Source organism: Ambystoma mexicanum, chromosome 10 (genome assembly GCF_040938575.1).
Source record: "Ambystoma mexicanum isolate Mex_15411 chromosome 10, UKY_AmexF1_1, whole genome shotgun sequence".
Lineage (NCBI taxonomy): Eukaryota > Metazoa > Chordata > Amphibia > Caudata > Ambystomatidae > Ambystoma > Ambystoma mexicanum.
The window spans coordinates 110,991,899-111,017,438 of record NC_090932.1 but is presented as its reverse complement, the minus strand read 5'-3'; the positions used below and the strand labels follow the sequence as shown (position 1 = coordinate 111,017,438).

At 50.6% G+C, this 25,540-nt stretch overlaps 1 protein-coding gene across 2 annotated transcripts in view; it reads right to left on the bottom strand.

The window, feature by feature from the left end:
- KCTD9 (potassium channel tetramerization domain containing 9) overlaps window positions 1–25,540 on the bottom strand; it is a 411,318-nt gene that overhangs the window by 204,214 nt on the left and 181,564 nt on the right. For both annotated transcript variants that reach the window (XM_069617594.1, XM_069617595.1), the window contains one exon: window positions 2,014–2,081. In XM_069617594.1, coding sequence (XP_069473695.1) covers window positions 2,014–2,081 — 68 coding nt within the window. The remainder of the gene's footprint in view (window positions 1–2,013; window positions 2,082–25,540) is intronic.

The following is a 25,540-nucleotide window of genomic DNA, read 5'->3' as shown; positions in this document are numbered from 1 at the left end:
ACAAAAAGTGACAGACGTAGGGTCCCTTATAAGGGATTAACAGTGGAAAAGGTTTACAACAAGCATTACCAGCAGCCAAGAGGCTGTGAGAAGACCTTAGTAGAACTACCAGTGGGGAAAGCTTATAACCAATATTACCAACTGCCAAAAGGCTGTGAGAAAAACCTATTAAGACAACCTCTGGGAAAAGCTCATAATCAACATTATCATCAGTCAAGAAGTTGTGAGAAAACATCAATAAATGAATGAAGGCACAGATCCCCGTACACGAGATACACCTTTGGGAAAGCCTATATCTAACATTGCCAACAGTCAAGTGATTGTGAAACCTTTCAAAGTCGACAAAGGAGCAACTCCTCCTTTTTGGGATCTCAAGTGGGGGAACTTGTAACCCAAACTGCCGCCTGTCAAGAGGCTGTCTGGAAACCACCAAGGGACACTTTGAGGAATAATTCTTCGATCTCAAGTTTTTAGTTTGGGGAAAACTGGAACACCCGTTTATCAAATGAGTCAAGAGACTAAGAAAAGGCAGTTATTGCGCAATCCTCCTTCCAAGAGATTGGTGTGGAGAATCTTGCAAGTCAATATTGCCATCAAGTTTGAAAGTAGGTGAAGGTGTTTTCGTACTGGCTAGCGAGTAGGCCAGGGAATACATTATAGTGGTTAGGCCTGGCAAGTGATTGGACCAGGAAAGACTAAGATTGTTTGATCTAATACATTTGTGACAAAAAGGTCTGGTGAAAAACTTGTTGAATTGAGGAATTCCTTTACTTGGTCATTGGTTTGTTAAGCAGTGGAATGAACAAGAAAAGCAGATGTGCTATCTTGACAAAAGTAATTTATTTGAAGAAGGTGTAGCATATTAACTGAACAATTGCATTGGTTTGCACTTGTGTTATGAAAGAAAGGTATTTATCTTTTCAAGAGGGCTATTGTGGAAAACGCCAGTTGGTTTTTGAACTATCAACAATTCTTTGAGGAAAAGACATTTGTTGTGTCCAAGAGAAACACACAGTGATTGGAAGAGACTGTTTCCGTTACTTTGAACAGAACTTTGCTGAATCAGAACTGTGCTCAAAGTATTGCTGCATTGATCCAGGCGAAGAGAGTTCAACCCTGGTCACAAGGATTGCTTTCAAGAACTTTTAAGTTTGAATTAAGAAACCTTTTTGTTGAACTAAAGTTAGCCATACTTCCCTTGAATAGTTATGTTGTTTATATTAGTATGAGGGTAGGAGACTTTTTGGAGACTAGGTCATTTTTCTTTAGTTTTAGTTTGCTAGGCAGGGACGACTTTTTAAGGTTAGGGAAAGGTAGGCATTCATCCAAACCTTTTTCTGCTGTACCCCCTACCTCGATTGAGTTTGGTTCGACACAAGTGTCTCTTCAATGTTCACTAAAACTGGATGGCCTCGCGGTACCCTCCCTCAGAGCAGATTCTTCTTAACACTTATAATTTTCTAAGGCCTGTGATAACTTGCCCGACAACTTTTACCCCCTACTGTTGGTCATTGTAAAACTACTGCTCTTAACTGTATTTTTTCTACGGTGTGTAAAGGTTGACCCAATTGGATACCTAATTGCAATTTTATATCTGTGTTTGTGTTTTGACTTAATTGTACTATTCTAGCTTAATGACTCTGTTGTGCGGACCATCTATTTCATGGCAAACTCTTCGTCTTACACACAGCCATGTTACCAAGAGAGTTTGGTTAGAGGTTTGTGTTAAACCTTTGCAGGTCCAATAAGGTTGGCTTTCCAGAACCATGCACACGTATAAGTGGTGGTCCTGAAAAACCTAAGCATGGCCAAGCAAGTAAGGCCAGATCAGCGATTATTCTAAAAAGCTATGAAGGTTTCTGCAGATCACTTCAAGCCAAGGGATACATTTTAGAGTTCAAGTCTAATTGTAGAGTAGAGTTGCTATGGTCACACTAAATGGGCATGGGGTTCTGGAATGAGGCAACCATCATCTCTTTCACAAGCACAACATGAAAGCATAACTCACTTTACCTTTATTGCAATCTCCAGGTGTTCAATCAATGAATCAATTCCAAAGAATTTGGCTTCTTCCAACACACCTAAAAGAAATGAAAATGTATTGTCTAGCATGACTCATTTTGCCCATTACAGCATCCATTATATTATTTCTTTTCATTTACAAACTGAACACACAGCCCACCGGCATCATGGCGCTGTTACACTGATCTGTTACATGCAGTCAGTCAAAGAAAGAATTGTAATATACCGGTAGTGCAGGTGTCAAGCAGAATACATTGGTTACATACTTTCATTCGAACGTACTGCAATGTTGAGCTAGGGCAGGGGTATCAAATGTATGTTCAAGGAAACCTGGCATAAGGATCATTGCGGTCCTACCTTTTCAAAAAGCCAGATTTTGAGGGCTTCGCAGAATGTCCATTAGGAAGGTTCAGCTCTCAGGGTGGGTGGCAGGGAGTTCCACTGTTTGGCTACTATGAAAGGAAAGCTGGCGCTTCCTGCTTTGGCACGCATGATTTTAGGGTGTATGAGTCGGTGGGCATATGAGGATCTTGTGGGTCTGGTAGAACAGGCTCTTACAACAGCGGAGAATAGGTTCCTTAGCAGAGGTTACATAACAAGCTCTGACAGGAACAAATTAAGTTCAAGACCATATACAAGTATTCCACTTAAGTGCTCAAAGACAGGATACCCTTGGGTGGCAGCCCGCTATACAAATGGACATTAACATCGAAGCCATACAAAACCTTGCATCACCCTTTTCCAGGTGGTCAACCTTTACTTCCCAGGAATCCCTATTGCGGACACACACCAAACACTGTCTTGCACAATCTTAGAACTCGCCTGAAGCAACTCAAAATCAAATCAGAATACCTACTAGCTTCTGTGAAGCCATCATGAAGTAAGAAACAGCAGATTCCATTTTCTAAAAAATGGTTTATATTCTTAAATGTCAGGATGGAGTAAAGCCTAACATGCCCTATGCTAAGGTGGAATTTCTCTACCTAAAGAAGCAAAGTTTAGTCTGCGTCAGTACGCTCAACTCAAAAGTCTGTGTCCAAAACCTATACTTGCCCTTGCAACTAAAGAAACAATGTGTGAGGATGTCAGCACCAAAAGAAACAGTGTTCCAAATAAGTTCTGACCTTCTTCTAGCTCCTGGCTTGCTTTCCAGTTTCCCCAAGTCCAAAAAAGTTCCAAAAAGGTATTGGGGATCCCTTCCCCAAGAGGTCAACACAGTTTACGTCTCGGGGTTCCCTTCCCCATGAAGTCAGCTCTTCCAGCTTCAAAACCTACAATCAGTTCAAATCTCTTGGTTTTAAAATAAACCACTCCAGTTCAACTTTGTAATTATCCAAGCTTTTCAAAAGTTCACACAGATTGCTCTCTTTCTCATTCACTTCAACAATCCTGTTATAAAATGCAGCTTCCTTATCTTGACCTTCCTTGGCTCTTTCCAAGTAAGGGTCACTCGGTCTAGGCGCAGTTGACGGACCACACAGTCCACCCATTACATGGTCATGCAACCGATAACCCTTGGCACGCTTGTTACACTTCTGCACTCTTTGGGCTTTCTTGCCAACACAGGTTTTCTCTCTCTGCATCTGTGTCATTGGTTAGCACTAATTTCTGATTCTCCTTAGTAATATCTTGGCTTTGCCACAACGTGTTTTCCACACAACTCACTCTGTGGTGTTCACCCTTTTCCACCACCTTGCTTTCACAGTATTCTTAAGTGCTCATCACTTGCTTTTCACCTTATTCATAAATGTTCATCACTTTCCTTTAGTCCGATATTCAATATAATTCGTTGTACTCTTAGAAGTGTTCATAACGTTTTGCAGCTTGTTCGGCATTCAAAAATACTCAGTTTGGGTTCCAAAACTAATGATAGGTTTCAGTTCATTCGGCATTAAAATATTCGTTCTCATAGCACCTGGAGCGCCCCTGTATGAGCGTTCACTTTATTCCAATCACAAGTAGGTGACTGCTCCCCAGGGTGTCGCATTTCTTCTTTTCCACTTCCCTTCGCTCTGCTTGTGTTTTTCGGGAGCCCAGCAAGCAGTGCTCACCGTCTTTGCACAAGGCATAGCTATAGCATAGCTGCGTGTTGCGCATAGCTCTGCTTTCCCTTCGCGGAGGCTACCAGCGGCCTGCACTGCTCGGGAGCCTTCACTGTCCCACAGCTAGGGCTGTGGGCACAAGAAAAGAGGCACTGCAGGTGTCTCGACCCTCTCACGGTCTGCTCGGGCCCCAACATCACGTTCTCCCTCCTGCTGCACACAGCGTCCTTGTAGCTGGCCCCATCTCCAGGCTGCTCCATGTCTGCCAGCAGCGTCCTGTCCTCCAGGCAGGTTACTCTCCCCTTGTTTTAGGGGTCTTTTCTTTTTTTTTTAACAAGAGGGCAAGGCACGTGAAGCAAAAGAACAAACGACATTTGCAAAAAACATCAATTGTCTTGAACTTACTGTGTGCTCTTTACCCCCTCCTCTCCGCCCCTCAGCAAGTAACCTTTACAACCACAAAAACCTTTCAGAGGCAGTTGTGAGCTCCTGCATACACTAACCCTCGGGCTATGCACTATACTTTGCAAAAAACGGTAACCACAGTTCCCCAAGTTTGACGCTGGACTCAATGCGAATGTGTGTCAAATATTACATCTCATAGATCGTCCTGACCTTCCCTAGCCATTCCCTTTCTGTGGGGGCTTTATTCCGCTTCCAGAACTGTGCCAGACAGCATCTGTCTACTGCCAGGAGCGTACTAGTCCTGTGGCTCCCCCGATCCCTCCCGCCTCCCATACCCCAAACAAGAGCCCCCATGGGGATAAACTGTGCGTGATCCCGTCAATCCCTTTAATCCAGGCGAGCACCTCCCTCCAGTAGATCTGCATATGTTTACATCTCCACCACATGTGGCAATAGTCTGAGTGGGGGGCACGACGCTTCCAGCACTTCGAGTCAGCTCCTGGGTACATCTTGGCCAGGCCGTTCAGGGGGAAGTGCCAACAGTGCAGGATCTTAAAGGCCTGCATTATGTACTGCGGGGTGAGGGAGGGACCATGGCGTGGGAAACCCTTCTACACATGGTGTCCCATAGTCCATACGGTATCTCCTTTTAAAAATCCTAGCCCAACTCTCCCTGGCTTTTGGCTCCTGCAGGGGCTCAGATTTCAGGAACACTTTATAAATGCTTGCTATGCGGCCCTTTGTCCGCCCCCCCTGAAACAGCAGAGATTCAAAAGTGGTGAGGTCCCGTCTCAGGTTGTGTCCCCAACGTGGGGCCTTGAGAGCTCCATTCAATTGCAAATAGCGTAAAGGGGAGAGCTGGCCAATATGTAGGAGTTCCTCCAGGGATCCCGTAGACAGGAATTCTCCCCCGTCCCACAGATATCCCGCCCTGTTAAGACCCGCCTCGTACCATTCCTGGAATTGCTGTGGGTCCGCTATGAGATTCCTTAACGGGGGTCTCAGATGCAGCTGAGAGGGGAGGGCCAGGTTGTGATCCATCTCATGTCGCTCCCCTCCCTCAAGATTGACCACAGTACTTCCAGCATAGGATGTTGGAGGACTCCACGTGGTATCTCCGTTTGCGGGACCCACAACCACTCACCCAGGCTAACTGGGGAGAGGATTGAGTTGTCCATTGCAACCAATTGATTCCCCAATTGCGAGTCCAGATGATCTACCAACACACGCAACTGAGTTGCCCTGTAATACATTCCCAGGTCCCGGAGTTCCACCGCCGCCCTCCCTTGGGAGGATAAGGGTCTTGTATGATATCCTGTGCCACTACCTACCCATAGGAATATCAGAAAGGGTGCAGGCACTACCACTGGGAGCATCTGGAATAGGAACAGGAATTTGGGAAGGATAACCATTTTAATGCAGCGGAGTCTCGCCATCCAGGACAAGTTGAGCCTGGCCCACCGGTCAAGTTCCCCCTTTACTTTCTCCCATAACGGGGGGAAAATTCCTGTCATACAAGTCACCCAGGTCTCCTGGGATCTCCACCCCAAAGTAAAGGAACCCATCACCCCTGCACCCAGAAACCAAGTTCTTTCACATATTCCCCCATCTGGGTTTTCTCAGGCCCTATCGGGAATGCCTCGGATTTGCCAAGTTTCACTTTGAAACCCGACATTTGGCCGTATACCTCAAGCCTTTCCAAAAGTGCCGGAAGGGAGGCCTGGGGGCGGGATATATATAGGAGGGCATTGTCCGCGAACAGGCTTAACTTATATTCTTCCTCCCCCACCCGCAACCCTCGAATTTGGCTGTCAGCCCCGACATCTATTGCCCATGGTTCCATGACCAGCGCATATACGAGCAGCGATGGGGGCACCCCTGCTGGTTCCCATTCCTAACTCGAACGGTCGCGACTCTTCCCCGTTCACCATCACTCTTGCCCTGGGACTGGAGTACAGAGGCGCTTATCCAATTCTCTCACTTCTCTCCCATCCCCACCAAGGCCAACACCCTTTTCAAAAATAACCAGTTTACACGGTCAAAAGCCTTCTCAGCATCTAAGGATAGCAACAAGACTCCCCTTTCTTCAACCATAGGTGAGTGCAGCACGTGTAGGGTCTTGCGTAGATTGTCTGCCCCCTGCCGATTCTTATTAAAACCGGTCTGGTCCAGGTGCACCAATCTAGGAACAACCCTCTCAAGCCTGGAGGCCAGCACCCTCACGAAAAGCTTAGCGTCTACATTCAGGAGCGAGATGGGTCGGTTCGCCTGACAATACGTTGGGTGCTTAACTGGCTTGGGAAGGACCACTATTCTGGCCTCCAAGAAGGTGGGGGGAACCTTGCCTATTTCACTGGAGGCATTGAATACCATTGTCAGCCCCTTCTCGAACTGTTTGAAGAAGTCTGCTGTGAACCCATCCTCTCCCGGGGCTTTACACGCATTCAGTCTCCCTATGGCGGCCACTACCCCTTTAGCCGTGACTTCAGCCTCCAGGGTCCCTAATTCCTCGGGGGTAATCTTCAGGATGGCCAAGCAATCCAAGTATGTCTTAATCGCCTGGTCCCCTGGCTCTGGCACCCTCCTATATAGCTCCACATAATACTCAGCAAAACAGCCTGGTATCCAGTCTTGTGGGCTGACCAAGCCTCCCACCTTTATCTCATATCCTCTCCACCTGTCTATCCCCTCTACTCCCCCTGACCCTATCGCCAACAGAGATCCCACCCAATCTCTCTTCTCATAAGCGTGGCGTGTAGGGCCTGCCTCCTGTCTCAAATGAGATGTAGCAAATCAGTCCTGTCCCCAACTCCGCCACACAGCTGCGCCCTGAGCCACCGGATTTCTTCCCTTAATTTACTTTTGATGAGCCCCCTCTCCCGTTTCCTCCGGGCTCCTTCCACTATTAACAGTGCCCGTATTGTGGCCTGGGCTGCATCCCAAACCATAATGGGGTGGACCTGCCCTGTCTCATTGACCTCAAAGAAGGATCGGATTTCGTTCCCCAGGTATTCCCTGAAAACTAGATCTCGAAGTAGGACATGCAGTCTCTCCTTTTATGCCCCTGCGGCCTGTTAAATGGTTGCAGCTGCAAATCCTCGTCTTCAATTGCCTGACCACAATCAAGCCTATTAGCTGGACATGCCCGACTCTTGGAATGGTACTCCTCTACAATCCTCTTCCTTGTCTCAGTACCAAAGTGGTGTAAATGAATGGTAGTTTGCATAGCTCCCAGTCGCCTCCTTCTCGTCCCAGTCTTAAAGGGAAATGAGTTTGGGATATTTTGTTTGTTGAAAAGAGGGAATGACTGACTGTAAGGTTCATTCTGACAAGGGGAAGGGGGATACCATACCTCACCCAAAGACATCCTTTCCCCACTCCCCCAAGGTCCCTACACACAGGTGAGCATCCCTAGCATATCCACCCCTCAGAGTCGGGATCCAAAAGTGATGGTCTTCCCCTAGCCACCTGAGAGGAGGATCCTGGGGGACTAGAAGTGAGGATCCCCTCAAGTTCCTCACACTTCCCAATACTGGTAACTACTGTGCTATTTGCCACCTCCCTCAGCACCTTCAAAACAGGACATTAACACACCAAATCCAACATGAAAGGCAAAGCATATTTAGTGTCCACAACCCACCACGGTCTTGGCCATACACAGTGAGGCAACTATAAAATGCACACCAATAATATTGATGTTGCTAGTGTGGTCTTCGATTCCAGCTTCAATAATCTCCATTCACCATAAACACTAATTCGGTTCAACATGCTGTATGCATTGCACAACATCAGCCCACAACGTTCAAAAGATAAATACAACTACTGCAAAAGAGAAACTGTAGAAAAAGTCCTGTGGCAATAAAGCTTCCAATATCTCATCGTTAGGTTTCAGATTGAAAATGCCAAGAGGCCCCCGAAAGGTCATTCTAACGTTGGGAGTCTACGTTTTTTAGCATTGAAACTGCACTTACAATTTACCATTGAGCCAGGTAAAATAGTTTGCGAGTTTCAAAGAGAAATACATTTTCAACATGAGTGCAAAGCATCATTCGGAAAGGTTTTGCAAGAGCCAAACAAAAAAGTCACAATTAAACATGCAAATGTATAGTTGGCAGAAGAAAACACTGGCTGCTCACATAATTGGAGCTATGTGATAGGATATAACAAGAAGATACAAAGGCACAACAGGGTAACTTGTGGTAAGAGTTGGGAATCCAAAAAGTGCAAAAGGAGTAGAGGCAGTAGTCCAAGTGCTGGAGGCGTGTGCAAGGGAGCATGTAGAGGGCGCATTGCATTTAGAAGATTTTTTGGCGAAGAGCAGCCACAGGAAGCTGGGCATAAAGAGGTGGCAGGGAATTACACATACTCCAAGCCCAAACAACGTGCGCATGTGAGCCAGCCGCCCCGCGGGTGGGATTTTCATCAAGCCTGTTATCGGCAAGGGAGGGATTGAGGCAACGAAGAGCGTGGTGGGGAGGAGCGGCCAGGTGCGCTCATCGCCCCCGCTGGTGCCCTCCCCGAGGCCCAGGCTCTGAAAAGAAGGTGGCTGGCAGTGGAGGCAGCCAGGGGGTGGGGGGGGTTAAGGGATCTTCGCATTGGGCTTCCCCAGAGTAAAAAGAACCGGCACGCGCGGCCAGGGATGGCGGCCCCCTCCCCCAAACCACAAGACAGTGAGGGGAAACTCTGAGGCCTCAACTGCTGCAACAAGGGATACCAATAAGGAAGAGGGACACAGCCAGGACAGCGGCACGTACCAAGAGGGGAGGCAAGGAGGAGAGACACAGGGGCACACAAAGTGAAGAGGCCCCTTAACCAATCGGGAGCATAAGCAACCAACACAGTGGCCTACCAGAGGCAAGAAAGATTATTTCAGAGGGAGAACCCCAGTGGGGGCCATAGGAGGGGCTCCTAGCCTCCAGAGGGAGGAAAAAGAGCTACAGGAAAAGTAACTAGCCCCCGGCCGGGGACTGGACTGGGTTAGCAGACTGCCATCCCTGCCCACTCACCCCCACGAGAAGGTGAGATTGAGGACTCTCCACAGGCAGGCAGGTGAGCCCTGGAGGGAGCATGTGTGAGGAGGAAACAAGCCTGAGGCAAGCAGAGACAAGGGGGTGGTTCTGAAGGAACCTTTGCCGAGGTTAGGGCCCCTAGGTTTGCTCCTGGGGCATGTGCCCGCCTCAAGGAGTATCCACCCAAGGCTTGCACCCACAGTGAGAGGCATCTACGGATTGTTGGGAGAGAAAATACACTGAGAAGGGAAAGGTTTGGACAAGTGCACCCCCCACAACCCCACACCACTGCCACCGAAATCCCAACAGATCCACCAGGAGCAGAACAGGGTGAGGCCCCACAGGGAACATTCCTGGGGCATGTGCTCGCCCAACAGAGAAGAAAGTTGCTTGCCTATGATCTGGAGGACGAAACTAGAGCACTTTGAGTACCACAAACCGAAAGGGGGGAGTGTAAGACCCAGCCCAAGCATGTCAGAGGCAGGAAGTGACTCCATGTCAAGCAAAAGAGATATTGCCTCCCTCTTGGAGGAAATTAGAGGGATGAGGGCTGACATAGGAGGAAAAGTGGACAGAATAAATGTGAGAATTGACAGCATGGATGAGAGACTACAGGCGATAGAACACAATCAGACATCCCTCGGAACCTTGGAAACACAAATGCAAACAAGGCTAGCGAAATTGGAGATGAAAGAAGATGAGGTAGCGCTAAAGATCGACAATTTCAAAAACCATGTTTGGGAGGAAAACATTTTTGGGATCCTGGAAAAAGACGGTGAAATGGAAGGGGAACTCCGTACGACCATCCATGAGGTGGTTAAAACGTTGTTTGGAGATGAGAACATGGACGAGCTCAAACTGGAGAGGGTCCATAGAGCGGGAGCGACGGGGAGGGGACCGCACTCAGTGCTTGCATGGTTCCACATCTACCCAGACAAAAGATCCTAGAAAAGGCGAGGAGAATGAGCTCCGTGGCCTTGGGCAACATTAAGGTGGCAATCTATCAATATTTGTCGGCACCCTGGCAAAGATACGCTTATGGCCCCCCCCTCACGAAGTGGCTTAATGAAAAGGGGGTGAGATATTGATAGGGGTTTGCCTTCTCCAAATCCTTTGAAGTTGAGAGCTATAACTACAGGTTGGTCTCTGAGGATGACATAAGAAGGGTCTCGGAGGAACTAATGGGAGGAGGTCGTCAACAACAGGTGGCTGAAGACAAAAGCCAGGAGGACAGGCAAAGGCACAAAGGAACCCGAACAGACGCAAAGTCCTGGGCTCCAGGAAATGTAGGAAGCTAGGCACACCCAAGGAGGTCCCCTCCTGAACTGTGTAAAGGCGGGGGTGATTAAACAATGTATCAAAGACAGAGGGGGCCAGGGGGAGATGATTCAGTGAATTGTGTTCAGGTTGTAAAAAGTGCTATGTGGGGGCTCAAGCTAGAGGATCTGGAAGAGCCAGTCCGTGTGGGGAAGAGGACCACTGGTGATTGTCTCGTCGGGGGAAGGGGGGTGGGGGGAGAGAAGGAGGGCAATGGTACCGGGTGGGGTTGCATGCCGAGGGGGGGGGCAAAGGGGGAGGGGACTTTGGTCAAGATGTTAATGTATATATGCAATGGTGTGGTGTTGAGACCTGGTTAAAAGGGTCCCGAACAGGGTCTTGTCTCGGGAGAGAGGGGAGTAAAAGGCTCCACGGGGGAAAAGGTGATGTCCGACCGGGGTGACATGCGGATAGGCTCCCTTAATGTCTGGGGCCTTAATTTACCCTGCAAAAGGTCAATAGTGTTACACGACTTCAAGAGGTCTGTTAGGGAGAATTCTAAGAAATATGCTAATTCCACTCACTCTACCTTAGAGACGCCCAGCAACTTTGATGGATTTTGAGGACTTGCATTTTTTTTTTTAACCTGGAGAGAGTGAGACCCTTTTTCAAACATGTATTTTAACGTGATTTTGAACTCTGTTTCTTTTGGTTGTGGAGTCTGAAACTCCATAGGCATCATATGTTTACATTGTGTCACACAGCAACTTCAGTGCAGTGGCACAGGGAAGTCTTGTAGATTTCCCAAGTTGAAATACCTTCTCTTGGATAAACTACTGTTTCCAAGAGCAGTGAAGTGAAATTGACTTTGCTTACAACTGTAACTTTCTATACCCAGCACACACCATCTTACAATAGGGTGCTGGAGGGGTTACTTAGTATCCCCTTTGTTTAGCTTCTCATGTAAAATGTTTATGTTACCCTTTCCTCAATGAATGGGTGGTGGCAGTAGTTTACTTTTAACTACCGTGGTGTGCATTTACCGCGGGCTGCGTTCGCAGCTGCAGTAAAGCACCCAAGGGTGCCATTGTTTTCAAAATGCCCGGTCTTCTTTTTTCACCATTTTTTTGTGTAAAGGTCCTTCTAGAGATTTACTCTACGCGCCTAACCAGGTTTGGTCCCTTTGTACATTTTGCCTTTGGCGGGATTCACGAGTGAAGCCCACCTCTGGCTCCAGGGTGTCTGGCTGGAACAGGAAGCGAGGGAGGTGCCTGAAACTCCCTGTGCTTGGTCTCCTAGGAGACAAGAATGCACTCTTAGGTGATTGGCCGGCTGGCTGTCCAGAAAAGACAGACACCCTCCTGAGTGACTGACAGGTAGGCTGGAATGAAGGGAGAAACCTGCATTAAAAAGGTGAGGCTTTTTGGCTTGGAAAGCAGAGCCGACCACTGGACGAAGGAATCCGAAGAAGAACTTGAAGAGGACGCCTGCTGCAACTCCTGGACCGTTGGTTTGCCCGGTGAAGCCCTGCTGATGTGTTGAAACTCCAAATTCATATCAACACAGAAGCTCCTGCAAGGACGACTTCTCCCTTTGAGTTGGTGGACCAATCGGAGCTGGTTGATATTCCACTGCAGTCGCTGCTGGAACCGACTAGCCAGGGAGAGAAACACTAGATTGTGTGCATTACTTTTAACCTGCCCAAGTGCTCCAGGAAGATCCTCTGGACTTCCAGGTAGCAGGACTGGCCGAGCCTGCGCCCCCCTCAACAGAGTGTGGGACCCCAGATGCAAGGAAAGCCCATCTCGACAGCCAGAAACCACAACCATTCCGGGCCTTCCACCACCTGCAAGAAGAAAAGAAAGGATTGTTGCTATTTGCAGTAGACACGAGGAGCTGAATCACCAAAGTGCCACTTGTTTGAAGATTGCCGGTTGCGAGCGGTGACCGTCCCATTGCAGTGCAGGAGTTCCCAGGCGTCCTCCCTCTTGTCCCCACGACTAAGGCCCAGGAAAATCAGGATCTGCAGAGCTGTACAGGAACAGAAGCCACCTGCTGCACTTTTATTCAACCTAAAGGTACTGTAAAGTCAGAGAACTTACCTCTTGTTGTGCCAGCTTGCTTGTCCACGTTGGTACCGATTTTAAAAACTAAGTGTGCATTTCTTTTTTTTGTGTGGTGTTTTATATTGCTCCCTTCTGAAGAAGGCTTACTCTAACTGTCATGACTCCTGCACCTGGCCTTGGCCGTCAGGCCATCTGGACTGCACCAGGAATCTCCATCATGGCCTCAAGGGCCATGTCATGTCCCCCCAGACTCCCTTGGAGTCAGTCCTGGCGCCTTTGGCGCTAGGCTGATGTGGAAAGCCAGTGAATTGGGGCCCATAATGGCATTTTACAACATGAATGCTCCCACATGGTTCAGTTCCATAACTGAGCCATGCGGTCTAGCATTTTAGGTGTGATCAGGCCTAGAGGCACCTGGGATACCTGCAGGCTATATAAGCCATGCCCAAGTTGCAGAACACGCTTCGCGTTGCTCTGTTAGTCGCAGCGTGACGTTCTCCGCGGTCTGCTGGAATCTTCCTCCGCACGCCGGACCCGATTACCTGCAAGAACAAGGATAAGCACAGTTAGCATTCCCTTACCTTCTAGCGAGCCCTGCTCGCGTACTCCGCTCCAGTAACCCGAAAATCCAGCATCTCGGCGACCCTCGCTCCATCAAGGAAACCGCAACCTGGGGGAAAAAAGACAGAAACAGCATTACTAAGCGTTTATTCTTCACATCTAAAAACAGCAAAGGCGCTCGCTTACCTGCATTGAACTCGTTTTGGGTCCACAACCATTCCGGGCCTTCCACCACCTGCAAGAAGAAAAGAAAGGACTGATTACTACGCAGAGTGCCAGTAGGCGGTTTGCTCACCACTACTCACCGCTCTCTATCTTCTCGGCACATACAGTGCGGATCAGCATCGCGGCCTACAAGAAAGACAATAAACAGGTTAGCACAAGAAAGGCTCATAGCGCCGCGCTCCGCGCTTCACTTACCATCTCGTGCACAACTCAGGCAGCAAGACATCACAAGAACTTCATCCGCATCTACAAACAAAGGAAAGACATTGGTAGAGACAATTGCAAAATAAAGGACAAACTGTCAGAGCAAGACTTACCTGATGAACGGAGTCGCAGCAGGTCTGGACTCTGAAGGGCCCGCACAAGTGAAGTAACTAGGCAGCGACGTGCCCATCCCCAACGCACCCCTGCACTGAGCGGCAAGACGGAGAGCGCACCTTATCGAAAAGCAAGGTGAGAAGTGCACTAAGGGGACATTGGGCCCATGAGGGAGGTGGGTTCCGGGTTGGAGGAGACAATCACCTAAACCTCACTCCTGTGTTTTCCGACCTGGTCTTTGGCCAAACAGGAGTCCAAGAGAAGGGTTCCAAGGGCGGAAGCAGTCCGGACTGGGTGGCTTCCCGTGGATGCCAGGTGAGCGTTACACTAACTGATTGATAAATTAATAATTGTTAAACCTTGTGTGTAAGAGTTCATTTGAATACTTGTCACTGTGAATCTCTGTGTAACTCCCCTACAGCTCACATGGACCCCTCTTGAGATAAGACTGGCTGCTCAACACGCTACCAACCTGTGTAGTACACACTTATACCAGTGTTTGGGTTTCTATTGCCAGGAGGCCAGGGTTGTTGTAGTGCACCCAAAGGGTACTGCATACAATCTTGCCTAACAAGGTCCAAGCTCAACTTTATGTGCTTGCAAGAAACACAGTGGAAGGGGGGGATGTGGGGGGGCGGGGCAGGCTGCGCTACAGGGAAGTGGGGGAGGTGATAGGGGCTTATGATGTGAAAAAAAAAAAAAGGCAGGGGGTTGCTGTCCTTGTGTCGACCCGTCTGAGTTTCACAGTAGAGGGGGTTCTGACTGACCCCAATGGGAGGTACGTATTCGCAAAGTGTCTGCTGCAGGGTGTTAAGTTTACAATTGGTTCAGTATATGTCCCGAACATACAGCAATGCGATTGTCTTGAGACAGTCCAGAATAATTTAATCCAATTCACTGAGGGTCAATAGCTGGTGAGGGGTCTTCAACATGGTGTTGGACCCGGAGAGGGATTGTAGGAGAATGGGGGTGGGCGGCGACCGGGTAGGGCCAACACCAGTGACTCTGAGCATTTTAAAGCAGTGAATGTGGTACTAGGGTTGTGCGACTCCCTCCGCCCGATGCCAGATGAGGGACAGGCCATTCACCTTCTATTCGGCCGTGCAGGACTCCTTTTCGCGTATCGATCTGATCTTGGTAGACGTGACCCTAAGAGACCAAGTAATAGAATCCCGAGTATCACTGATTCCATGGTCAGACCATGACATGGTAGCTATTGGGGTGGATATGGAGGGACTAATGATTCCCCAGGGATATTGGAGGTGCAATGACTTCCTCCTAAAGGATAAAGTTCTCCATCATGACTTGCTGAGGGAAATTAAGGAGTTCTTCCTATTTAACGATACGGGTGAGGTACGAATTCATTCTGTCTGGGATGGCTTCATAGAAACGGTAAGAGAGACACTGATGAGAATAGGCTCAGAGAAAAAGAGAGAAAGGGAGGAAAATAGAGGAGATATAACCGGGAGGTACCCAGGGGCAATATATTTTGCCCCCAAGGCGAAGGAGCTCCGACGATACAAGACCCAGTTGAAAACTATACTGACACAGGACACCGAAAAACAACTCCTGTTCCTGAAACCGAAGTATCACTAGAGGGGGGATAGAGCGGATCAGATATTGGCTTGGAGATTGAGGGAAGAAAAAAAAAAAGGAGCATTGGGGCTATCAGGGCGGAGGATGATACATACACGACGCTCAGAGTATAGGGAGTGAATTTGTACAATACTATAGAACCCTCAACTCATCGGAATGGGCGGGGAGGAGACCCAAATAGATGATTTTCTGAAAAAACGACCAATCCCTGGGATCCCCAAAGAGACGACGGAAATCCTTGAGAACACCATCACTGTGGAGGAAGTTAGGAAAGTCACAGCAGGAATTAAGTCGGTATCGGCCCCGGGGGAGGATGGATTTACGATACAATTCTATAAACTATTTAGTTCCCTGCTGGCACCATTTTTAACAAAGGTATTTAATGCATGCTTGAAGGGCGAGTCCCTCCCTCCCACCATGATGGCAGCAGTCATTGTCGCGATTCCGAAGGAAGGGAAGGACCCCACCACTTTGCTCCTCCTGAAGACCCATCTCCCTACTGAATGGGGATGTGAAGATACTGGCAAAAATTCTAGGGTCAAGACTAGAAGGGAGTATGCCACTATTGGTATACACGGATCAGGTGGGATTTATCAGAGGGAGGCAAGGATCTGACAACATTAGGAAGATTAACCTGATTCATGGGGCACAAGTGGGAGGCCTGGACACATGCCTAGTAACGCTGAACTCAGAAAAGGCTTTTGACAGGGTAGAGTGGCCTTTTATGATGAAGGTTCTGGAGCGGATAGGGCTAGGAACAAACTTCCTGAAATGGGTGAAAGACCTATATAATAGGCCCAGGGCAAGGGTTCGGATAAACGGGGGACACAGACTGTTCATCTCACGAGGGGAAACAGGCAGGGATGTCCCCTCTCCCCACTATTGTATGCCCTTGCAATGGAACCGTTAGCAATAGCAATTCGAGTAAATGAACGATCAAAAGGTATAGTGGGGGGGGGGGCTTGAATTGGCCTACCTCACAAATATTCAGGCCTCCCTTCCAGCACTGATGGCCCAGATTGCCAAGAATGGTCGTTTATCCGGGCTCAAAATAAATGTTGGTAAATCGGCTATTCTGCCGGTGCGGACACAGAGCCCCTACTAGATATGAAAGAGAGCCATCTGGGTATGTCTGTTAATAAGAGAAGTATACGATACCTGGGCATATGGGTGACAAGGGATTTCGGGGAAATGGTGGCAGCTAACCATGGTCCCTTCCAAGCACAGCTCACGACAGACTTGAAGAGGTGGCTCCCAGTGATACTGACCTGGTATGGAAGGAAGACATCCATAAAAATGAATGTTCTCCCTAGATTGTCATATCTCTTCACAGCCATCCCGAGTCAGCTCCGAGATAGGTTTTTTCAAGAAGTAACGGGTGAGCTCCATAGGTTCATATGGGGAAAAAAGACCTCAAGGGTGAAAATGGCAACCCTTACCCTTCCAAGGGATAAGAGGGGGGGGGGATTTCGGTTCCCAGATATCTGCGTGTACTATAAGGCAGCACAAATGAAAGGGATGCTGGAACACATGAGGGCAGACCCAAGTACGTATTGGACTTACTTGGAGGATCTGGCTGCACATCCTCTGAAGGCTAGGGACTACTTCTGGTCCCCGCTCACAGCGATACCGGAACGCATGAGGTCTCACCCGAAACGGAGTCTTTTGGTCTGTATGGCAGGACTCTATAAAGACTCAGGGCTATACTATACATCGTGGCCCTCCTCTATGTCCTCAATATGGGGGCCACCATTTGAGTTGGGGCACTAGGAGTTCTCGCATTCACAGAAGTGGTCAGATGCTGGCCTGGAGAGAGTGGGGCAATTCTTTGGTGGTGGGGGGGGGGGGAGCTTCCAGGAATGGGAAAGGTGCGGGGCACCCAGGGAACCGCAATTTCAATATTTGAATACATATGGATTAAGGGTATCCTGACCAACCCGAAATGGGGGAGGGGGGAAAGGAGTGGCAAGCAAACTAACACCAGTAGAAAAGGTGCTGGACCAGTTAACGTCGAGGAAGTGTATACTGTCCAAATTGTATAAGGCGATGAATTTATTTTGCATATTTAAAGCACTCGCACAGCCCGCCGGCATCGAGGCACTGTTACAGGAATTTGTTTTTAGTTGCGTAATTTTCTTTTTTTTGTTTGTCTTAGTTGCGTATTTATAACATGCTTAAATACCCAGGTTTCTAAGCGCGGAGTCGGGGATCGAACCTGCGTTGCTTCCCGTCATCTTGCTTCCAAGGCGAACACGTTGCCACTGAGCTATCCTCCCGGGAATGAAACCAACCTACAGGGGAGGCAAACTTTAGAAATACTGGGAGAAGCTGGTGGGCGAAGAGATTACCAACGAGGAATGGGGACAAATATATAGAGCGACTTTACAACAACAGAGGAAACTTACACCAATGAATACAAGTTGAGACAGTGGTGGAGGTGGGTGGAGTGGGGAGGGAGAGAGTGGGGAGGGGGAGGAGGGCTGGTGGGTCCTAGACTGTTCCTTTCAAAGTGATGTACACTTGTAATTGTTTGCCATATCGAATATGTCTGGTGTTTGTTACAAATGTTAATAAAAATTAAGTTACAAAAGAGAAACAGGAGGCCACCAGGGGGCGCACAGGCAATGGCAGCCTGATTTGCGAGCTCCTCCTAAGGCCGGGTCGGTATGGGGTCTGAGCCCCCCCCCCCCCCCCCGCCCCGAGACTCCCCCACGGAGCGCAAGCGAGTCGATCGACGTGGTGACCCCCCAGTGCCCCCGCGGGGCGGAGCAACGGGGACCGCCGGACGACGGAGTTCCGCGAGCGCGGCGGCTGTGGCGGGATCGTCGCAGGAGGCCGCGGGCACAGCCTGGGGAGGAGCGAGCGGACCCATCGGCGCTAGCCTTCGCCTCCCCCTTCAGGAGGCGCGAGCAGGGACGCCTCGGGGTGAGGAGACTCCCGCCCGGAGCGGTCCCGTGGGTGGCCCCCCCCCCGCCACAACAGGAGCACCAAGGGAAGCCGTGGCCTGACAGGTATGAGACACGGAGGGGGGGCGGACCCGTTGAACCCCCCCTCCGCTCCCCTTCACCGCCAGCAAGACCCTGTGCAGGACGGGGGCAGGACACCAGAGGCCCCCGCAGTCTCATCGGGGGCCGCGACCCGCCGCCCTGTGGCCGCACAACGCGCCCCTCCCCCCACTCCAGTGGGCTCCTAAGGGGCTCGGCAGGACCCGCTTTCGCCCCCCCCCGGGTGTGTGGCCCCCGCTGTGGGCAGGCGGGGCGTGTGCCCGCCCGGGGGCAACTTACAAGGAGCAACTAGAGCTCCCAGGAGGGGGGAGGGGGTGGGGGGGAGGAGAGGACCCCAACAAAACACCAGCACACCACCCTGCAGACGCAAAAGCACCCCCCACCCGTTCCAGAGGGGGAATATCGTGTGGCAAAAAGACAAACGAGGTGCACGGGAGGTACTGCGGTGACCACCCTGGGTGTGGGGCCCCCGCCTGAGGCTGGTACGGCGAGTGCCCGCCTGGGGGGCATCGGTCAAGGACCAAAAAGACCGCTCGCAAGGGGTGGGGACGGCATACCTTGCCAGGAGAGACCCCCAACGAAAGGACAGCAGCATTCCACCCAGCGGAGGCAATAGCACCCCCCCCACACTCTTGAGGGGAATCAACCTTTTAGAAACAAAATCGAGGTGCACTGGAGGCGCTGTGGTGACTGCCCGGGAAGTGAGGCCCCCGCCTGACGCTGGTGGGGCGAGTGCCTGCCCGGGGACAACCGCCGAGACCGAATAAAGGCGCGCAGCAGGATTGAGGGGCCCCACCGCCGGAGGGACACCAACGGTCCAGCGAGGTGAGCCCACTGGGAAGTGAGGTAACTTTTCCGACAGCGTGCCCGGGGGGCCAACCTAATGGACTGGCAGCAGAACCTGCAAAAATATCGGTACCGAGACTCGGTCCCCCCCGTTATAGAACCACCCCACGGAGAGGGAATGGCCCATCTGGAACCCCCAGCACCCTCCACGGCCGCAATGGAGCGGGGATTTGCCTCCATACTGCAAGAGATCCGAGATATGCGGGCGGACATTGCCCAAAAGTTTGAAAAAATGGACCACCGGGTCGACAAAGTTGAGGACAGACTCCTTCAGGTCGAATCCAACCAATCTTCAGCGGCCACCCTTGAAGTAGAGGTAAACATGAGGCTGGCTGCCCTGGAAAAAAGGGAGGAGGAGAGGTCAAGACAGATGGACGATTTCGAGAACAGGGAGCGGAGAAACAACCTCAGGATCTTTGGGGTCCCGGAGTCGGAGGGGGAGACGGAGAGGGAGCTGACCCGTGTGGTGCGTAACATAATTGCCCTCCTCTTCGAAGAAGAGATGACTACTGAACTCATATTCGATCGGGTACATAGAGCGGGAGGTCGAGCAGGAGGCCCCCGATCGATTCTGGTGCGGTTCCATTACTACCTGGAGAAGACGCGGGTGTTGGAGGCCTCCAGGAAGGCCCAGGAGATCACATACAACAACTCCCAGATCTCCATCTTCCAGGACCTCTCAGCATACACCCTGGCCAAGCGGAGGATGTGCCGCCCCCCCACGCAGTTGCTGAAGGAAAAAGGAGTGCGATACAGATGGGGCTTCCCCTTCTCCCTAACATTCGAGTACCTGGGCCAGAGAACGACATTGATTTCGGAGGAAGACATTAAGGGGGCTATCCAGGACTATGTCTCTGATCCCGCGCCCCGTCGGGAGCCACGGGGGCCGGCCAGGGTCGGAGCTGGAGACCCAGGCCCGCCGAGAGAAAGACGGAAAAAGTCAGGAGCGAGGAAATTCAGGAGAATGAATACGCCCTCCCCAAGGAAAGAAGGGCAGCAGAACGACTCTGAGGGGCAGTAGCTGGGCAGTCCCAGTGGGAACGTGGCCTCTGGAGTTCCCGGAGGGCAAGGGTTTACCTGAGGGTGAGAAGCCCCGCAAAAGATCGGAGAAGAGGAGGAAACTAGAATCCCCTCGCAAAGCAAGTTGGGTGAGCAAAGTCGGGGAGGGGATCGAGGGGGGGGGCTCATGATAATGTGCCTGTTAACGATGGCCTGGCCGAGAGGGGCAGGCTGGTGGTCCGGCCAAAGCGCCAGTGATGGCTGAACTATCTGGCTGGACGCCGGGGCAGGGGGTGGGGGGATGGAAACAAGTTGGGGGTTGTTTGTTCGGGAAGGGGTTTGGGGGTCAGTTGGGGAAACATGTCAAAAGTGTCCATAAGTCAATTCATGGGGAGTTAGAAAGGAGAATTGTTGCGAGGCAGCCATCCGTTAGAATAGAATTCATAGACAATGGCTGATGGTCTGCCGGCCCTGGGGGTGGGCACCCTGAATGTCCGGGGCCTGAATACCCCATCAAAGAGATCCCTAATCTGCAGGGAGTTTAGGAGGGCTAAACTGGACCTTCTGTTTGTACAGGAAACGCACTGGGCAAGGGGAAAGGAGCCCCGGTTGCGAGGAGGGGGAATCGAGGAGGTCTTTCACGCTTCCCATAGGACCAAAAAGAGAGGGGTGGCCATCCTGGTAGCTAGAGATGCAGGGTTCGAAAAGGCAGATATCCTAAAAGACCCGGAGGGAAGATACCTGTTGGTCCGGGGCACCCTACGGGGCTCCCCCCTCACTCTGGCTGTAGTATATGGCCCCAACGAAGGACAGGCCTTATTTTGGGAAACGGTGAGAGATAGGATCAGACTATTCGTGCGAGGTCCGCTAGTGGTAGGGGGGGGGGACTTCAACATGGTCCTCGACCCGATTATGGATAGGAAAAGGGTAGACCCCCTTACTCCCAGAGCTGCAGAAGAAGCTATGGCACAATCTTTTCAGAGGGTAAACGTGGAACTGGGCCTAACTGATACAATTCCTCTTCCCAGAGGGGGAATCCCTTCCTTCACCTATTATTCAGCTATACACAACTCTTTCTCCCGTATAGACTACGTCCTGGTAGAGGAGGCACTCAGTCCATATGTGTCAGGCTACAGAATAGACCCTGTACCCTGGTCAGACCATGATTTAGTTAAAGTCACAATAGCGATGGGGTGGTGCAGGGAACGCAGAGGGCGCTGGAAGTGCAACAACGCTCTGTTAAAGGATGAGGTCCTCTCTCAGGAGGTCTTGGACTCCATAACAGAGTTCTTTGACCTAAACGACAACGGGGAGGTAGCCACTCACACACTTTGGGACGCCTTCAGGGCTACCCTGAGAGGGGTCCTTATAAAACTTGGGGCCCAGAAGAAAAGGGAGAGGGAGATACAGGAGAAGGCTCTGAGAGATCGGATATCCCGCCTCCAACCGGCGAGCTCTCCGGGGCGCCCATTAGCGGGTGAACAGGTGGCCGCCCTCGAAGACTGCAGGCTACAGCTTAAAGACCTGCTCCTACATAAGACAGAAAGGTGTCTCCAACTAACTAAACAAAAATACTATGAGAAGGGGGACAGGGCGGACCAGATCCTAGCCTGGAAGTTGAGGGAGGTCCAGAGGAATAGAAGGGTGAGGGAGGTGAGGGACGCCCAGGGGCTTCTCGGTAACGACTCCCTACATATCGGTGAGGCTTTCCGCCAATATTACACAGCTCTCTACTCCTCAGAATATGATGGAGATGATGCCCAGATAGACACCTTCCTTGACTCAATACAGATTCCATCCCTCTCAAGAGAAATGGCAGAAGGGATAGAGGGTCCGGTCACAGAGGATGAGGTGGACAAGGTGATCTCTGGGATGAGGGTGGGAACCTCCCGCGGGGAAGATGGCTTCACAGTTTTCTTTTACAAAAAGTTCCGGTCCTCTTTGATCCCATACTTAGTGAGGGTCTTTAACGAAGTGCTGGACGGGGGCATACTCCCCGAGTCTATGATGGGAGCCGTGATAGCAGTCTTGCCCAAGGAGGGGAAGGACCCCTCTGAATGCTCCTCCTATCGGCCCATATCATTGTTAAATGTAGATGTGAAGATCCTGGCCAAGGTGGTGGGGAAAAGGCTGGAAGGCATAATGCCGAAGTTAATTCACGGGGACCAGGTGGGCTTCATAAGCGGGAGGCAGGGCTCGGATAACATCCGCAAGACCCTAGACCTGCTCCACTTTGCCCAATCATCGGAACTTGACGCTTGCGTCCTCTCACTGGACTCGGAGAAGGCCTTCGACCGGGTCGAGTGGCGCTATATGGAGCTTCTCCTTCAAAGAATGGGCTTTGGGACCCACATCATGAGCTGGGTGACTGCACTCTATAGAGCCCCCACAGCGAGGGTACAGGTAAACGGGACATTGTCTGGGTCATTCCCCCTCTCCCGAGGAACAAGGCAGGGGTGTCCACTCTCTCCCCTGATCTACGTCCTCACCATGGAAGCCCTGGCAATTGCGGTCAGAGCGCACCCGAACATTAGGGGAATAAGAAGGGGAGAGATAGAATTCAAGCTTTCCCTGTTTGCGGATGACATTTTAGCCTACCTAGTGGATCCGGGTTCTTCCCTCCCCCCCTCCTGGCCCTGGTGTCAGCATTTGGTCGATTCTCGGGCCTAAAAATAAATACTGCAAAATCAGTCCTGCTCCCAATGCGAATAATAGACCCGGTGCTCGACCCCCAGAATAGGTTCCACGGGATCAGGGTGGAGAAGGTCGCTATACGGTACTTGGGGGTCCTCCTCCCCAGAGATATGTCGAATCTGGGCTCCGCCAACTACGGTCCCATGATGACAGATCACCGCGGACTTGAGGAGATGGGGTAAAATGATTCTCTCGTGGTATGGCCTAATGACGGCCGTCAAAATGAATGTCCTGCCACGACTCCTGTACCTATTCACAGCACTCCCGACCAGGGTCCCGGCACAGAACTTCAAAGACCTACAATCGGGGGTCCGTGACTTCGTGTGGCAGGGCAAAACCCCGAGAACTGGAAGGGCCGTCCTGACCCTACCAAGGGAGGAGGGGGGATTCGGGCTGCCAGACTTTCACCTCTACTTCTGTGCTGCCCAACTGCGTGTCCTCCTGGAGCACATGAAAGAGGGGCTGCGAACGTACTGGTCCTACCTGGAGGACATGGACGCCCATCCCAACAAAGTCCGCAACCTCCTGTGGATGCCTCGCAGGGAAATACCAGGGCGTTTACGGGCCCACCCGACCCTGGGAGTTCTATGGGACATTTGGAAGGAAGGCCCTCAGACCGCTTACCTCACCACATGGCCGTCTCCAATGTCATCCCTCTGGGGACACCCCATCAACCTGGGAGGAAGAGGGTTCAGACACTCCCAGATCTGGTCAGATAGGGGGATGGAATGGGCGGGGCAGATGTTCAGGGACGGTGAATTCTTACCTTATGAGGAGCTCAGGGAGGCACTGGGTCGTGACTCAATATCCATCTTCGAATACCTTCGCCTGAAGGGCATCCTCTGAGACCCATCTTGGGGCACCAATCTGCGAAGACAGTTGACCCCCTTTGAGAAGCTCCTCGATTTGGCGGCCTCCAGGAAGGGGGCGGTTTCTAGTTTGTACAGGGTCCTAAACACGTACAACCTGCAGGGCAGGAGGAGTTTTCGCTTGTTCTGGGAAGGCCTGGCAGGTGCCGAAATCTCTGAGGATGATTGGGCTAGGATATTTAAAATTGCATTTCACGGAAATCTTTTCACCGCTGACATGGAACATAATTTTAAGATACTGCAGGGATGGCACAGAGACCCCGCAAAATTATCCAAGATGTTCCCGGGAGTGTCACCAAGGTGCCCGAGAGGGTGTGGGGAGACAGGGACCAGAGGCCACATGTGGTGGAACTGTGCGAAGGTTCAAACATATTGGGAGCAAGTGAGGGACTGGATGGAGGAAGTGACTGAGGTCCGCATACCACTTAATCCCCCGACGATGCTGTTGGGCCTCCCCCCAGAGGACACAGAGGTGCACCGATACCCTAGGATGTGGGAAACTATGTTAAGGGCTGGAAGAGTGGCTCTGGCCCAAAAATGGAAAAGTCCGGAGGCTCCCTCGAAGGAGGACTGGCTGAAAAAGGTCAAAAATATGTTTTTGATGGACAAATTGACGGCCATGGTAAATGACAAAACTAGCTCATTCCTCACGGACTGGTCGGGTGTCCAGCAATCCTGGGGATGGGATGTGCACTGAACCCACTGAGAGACCCCCCCACTCTGGAGATGAGGGGATCGACCCCCTTTTTTGAAGGTCAACCAAACTTGGGGCCCCAGGACCTGGGGAATGGCAGAAGCCAGCCAACTGATGTAGTGGTTATGCATCGCAACAACTCGATGACAAGGGAGACGGAGGCATCTCCGCGAGTCTCCCAAGATGAATGCACTGAACTGGACACGGGGAAGGGGGGGGGAATCCAGGGGTGGGGCGGGAGGGTGGGGGGGCGGGAGGGGGATCCACTGTTCTTTTTCCTTGTTTACTTATTTGTAAAATTTAAAATGCCAATAAAAACGGAAGTTTAAAAAAAAAAAAAAAGAGAAAAAGAACACGTGAATGGTTATTGGACCAACTAGAAATATTATGCAGAGCTGGTACAATGCATTAGCCTTCAAATTATCATAGACCTCTTCATCAATGGTGGTCAGTTGACCAACTATCTGTTAAGTCTTCACACAAACCACCAACTAATGAAGTATATAGAACTTCGACAGCTAACATATTGTACCATCTCAGCATATTTCCATGCAAACCAACAAAAAGTATTAAAAAAATTGTATTTTATGTGATTTAATAAGATGATCTAAATTATTTTTAGTTATAAAATAATTATTGCTATCAAGTCCAACTCCTTGAGCAATACCCATCAATACCCTGGTGCAGGTTTTGCATAGAATTTCCTTAAATGGACAAGCAATGAACTAGATCAAAGAATTTACTACAAATTCCAAGTTCATTTACTCAGAGCACTGTCAACCTGTGAGGCTGGCCCCAAAGGGAACGCAGGCAACGGAACATGTTACTGATGGTGTCCCTCCTACGCGATGGTGACTATGGCAACACTGGAAAGTTAGTAGACTTAATCTCGGTTTTGTCATGCTACTTCCACAATTGCCATTACTAGTCTG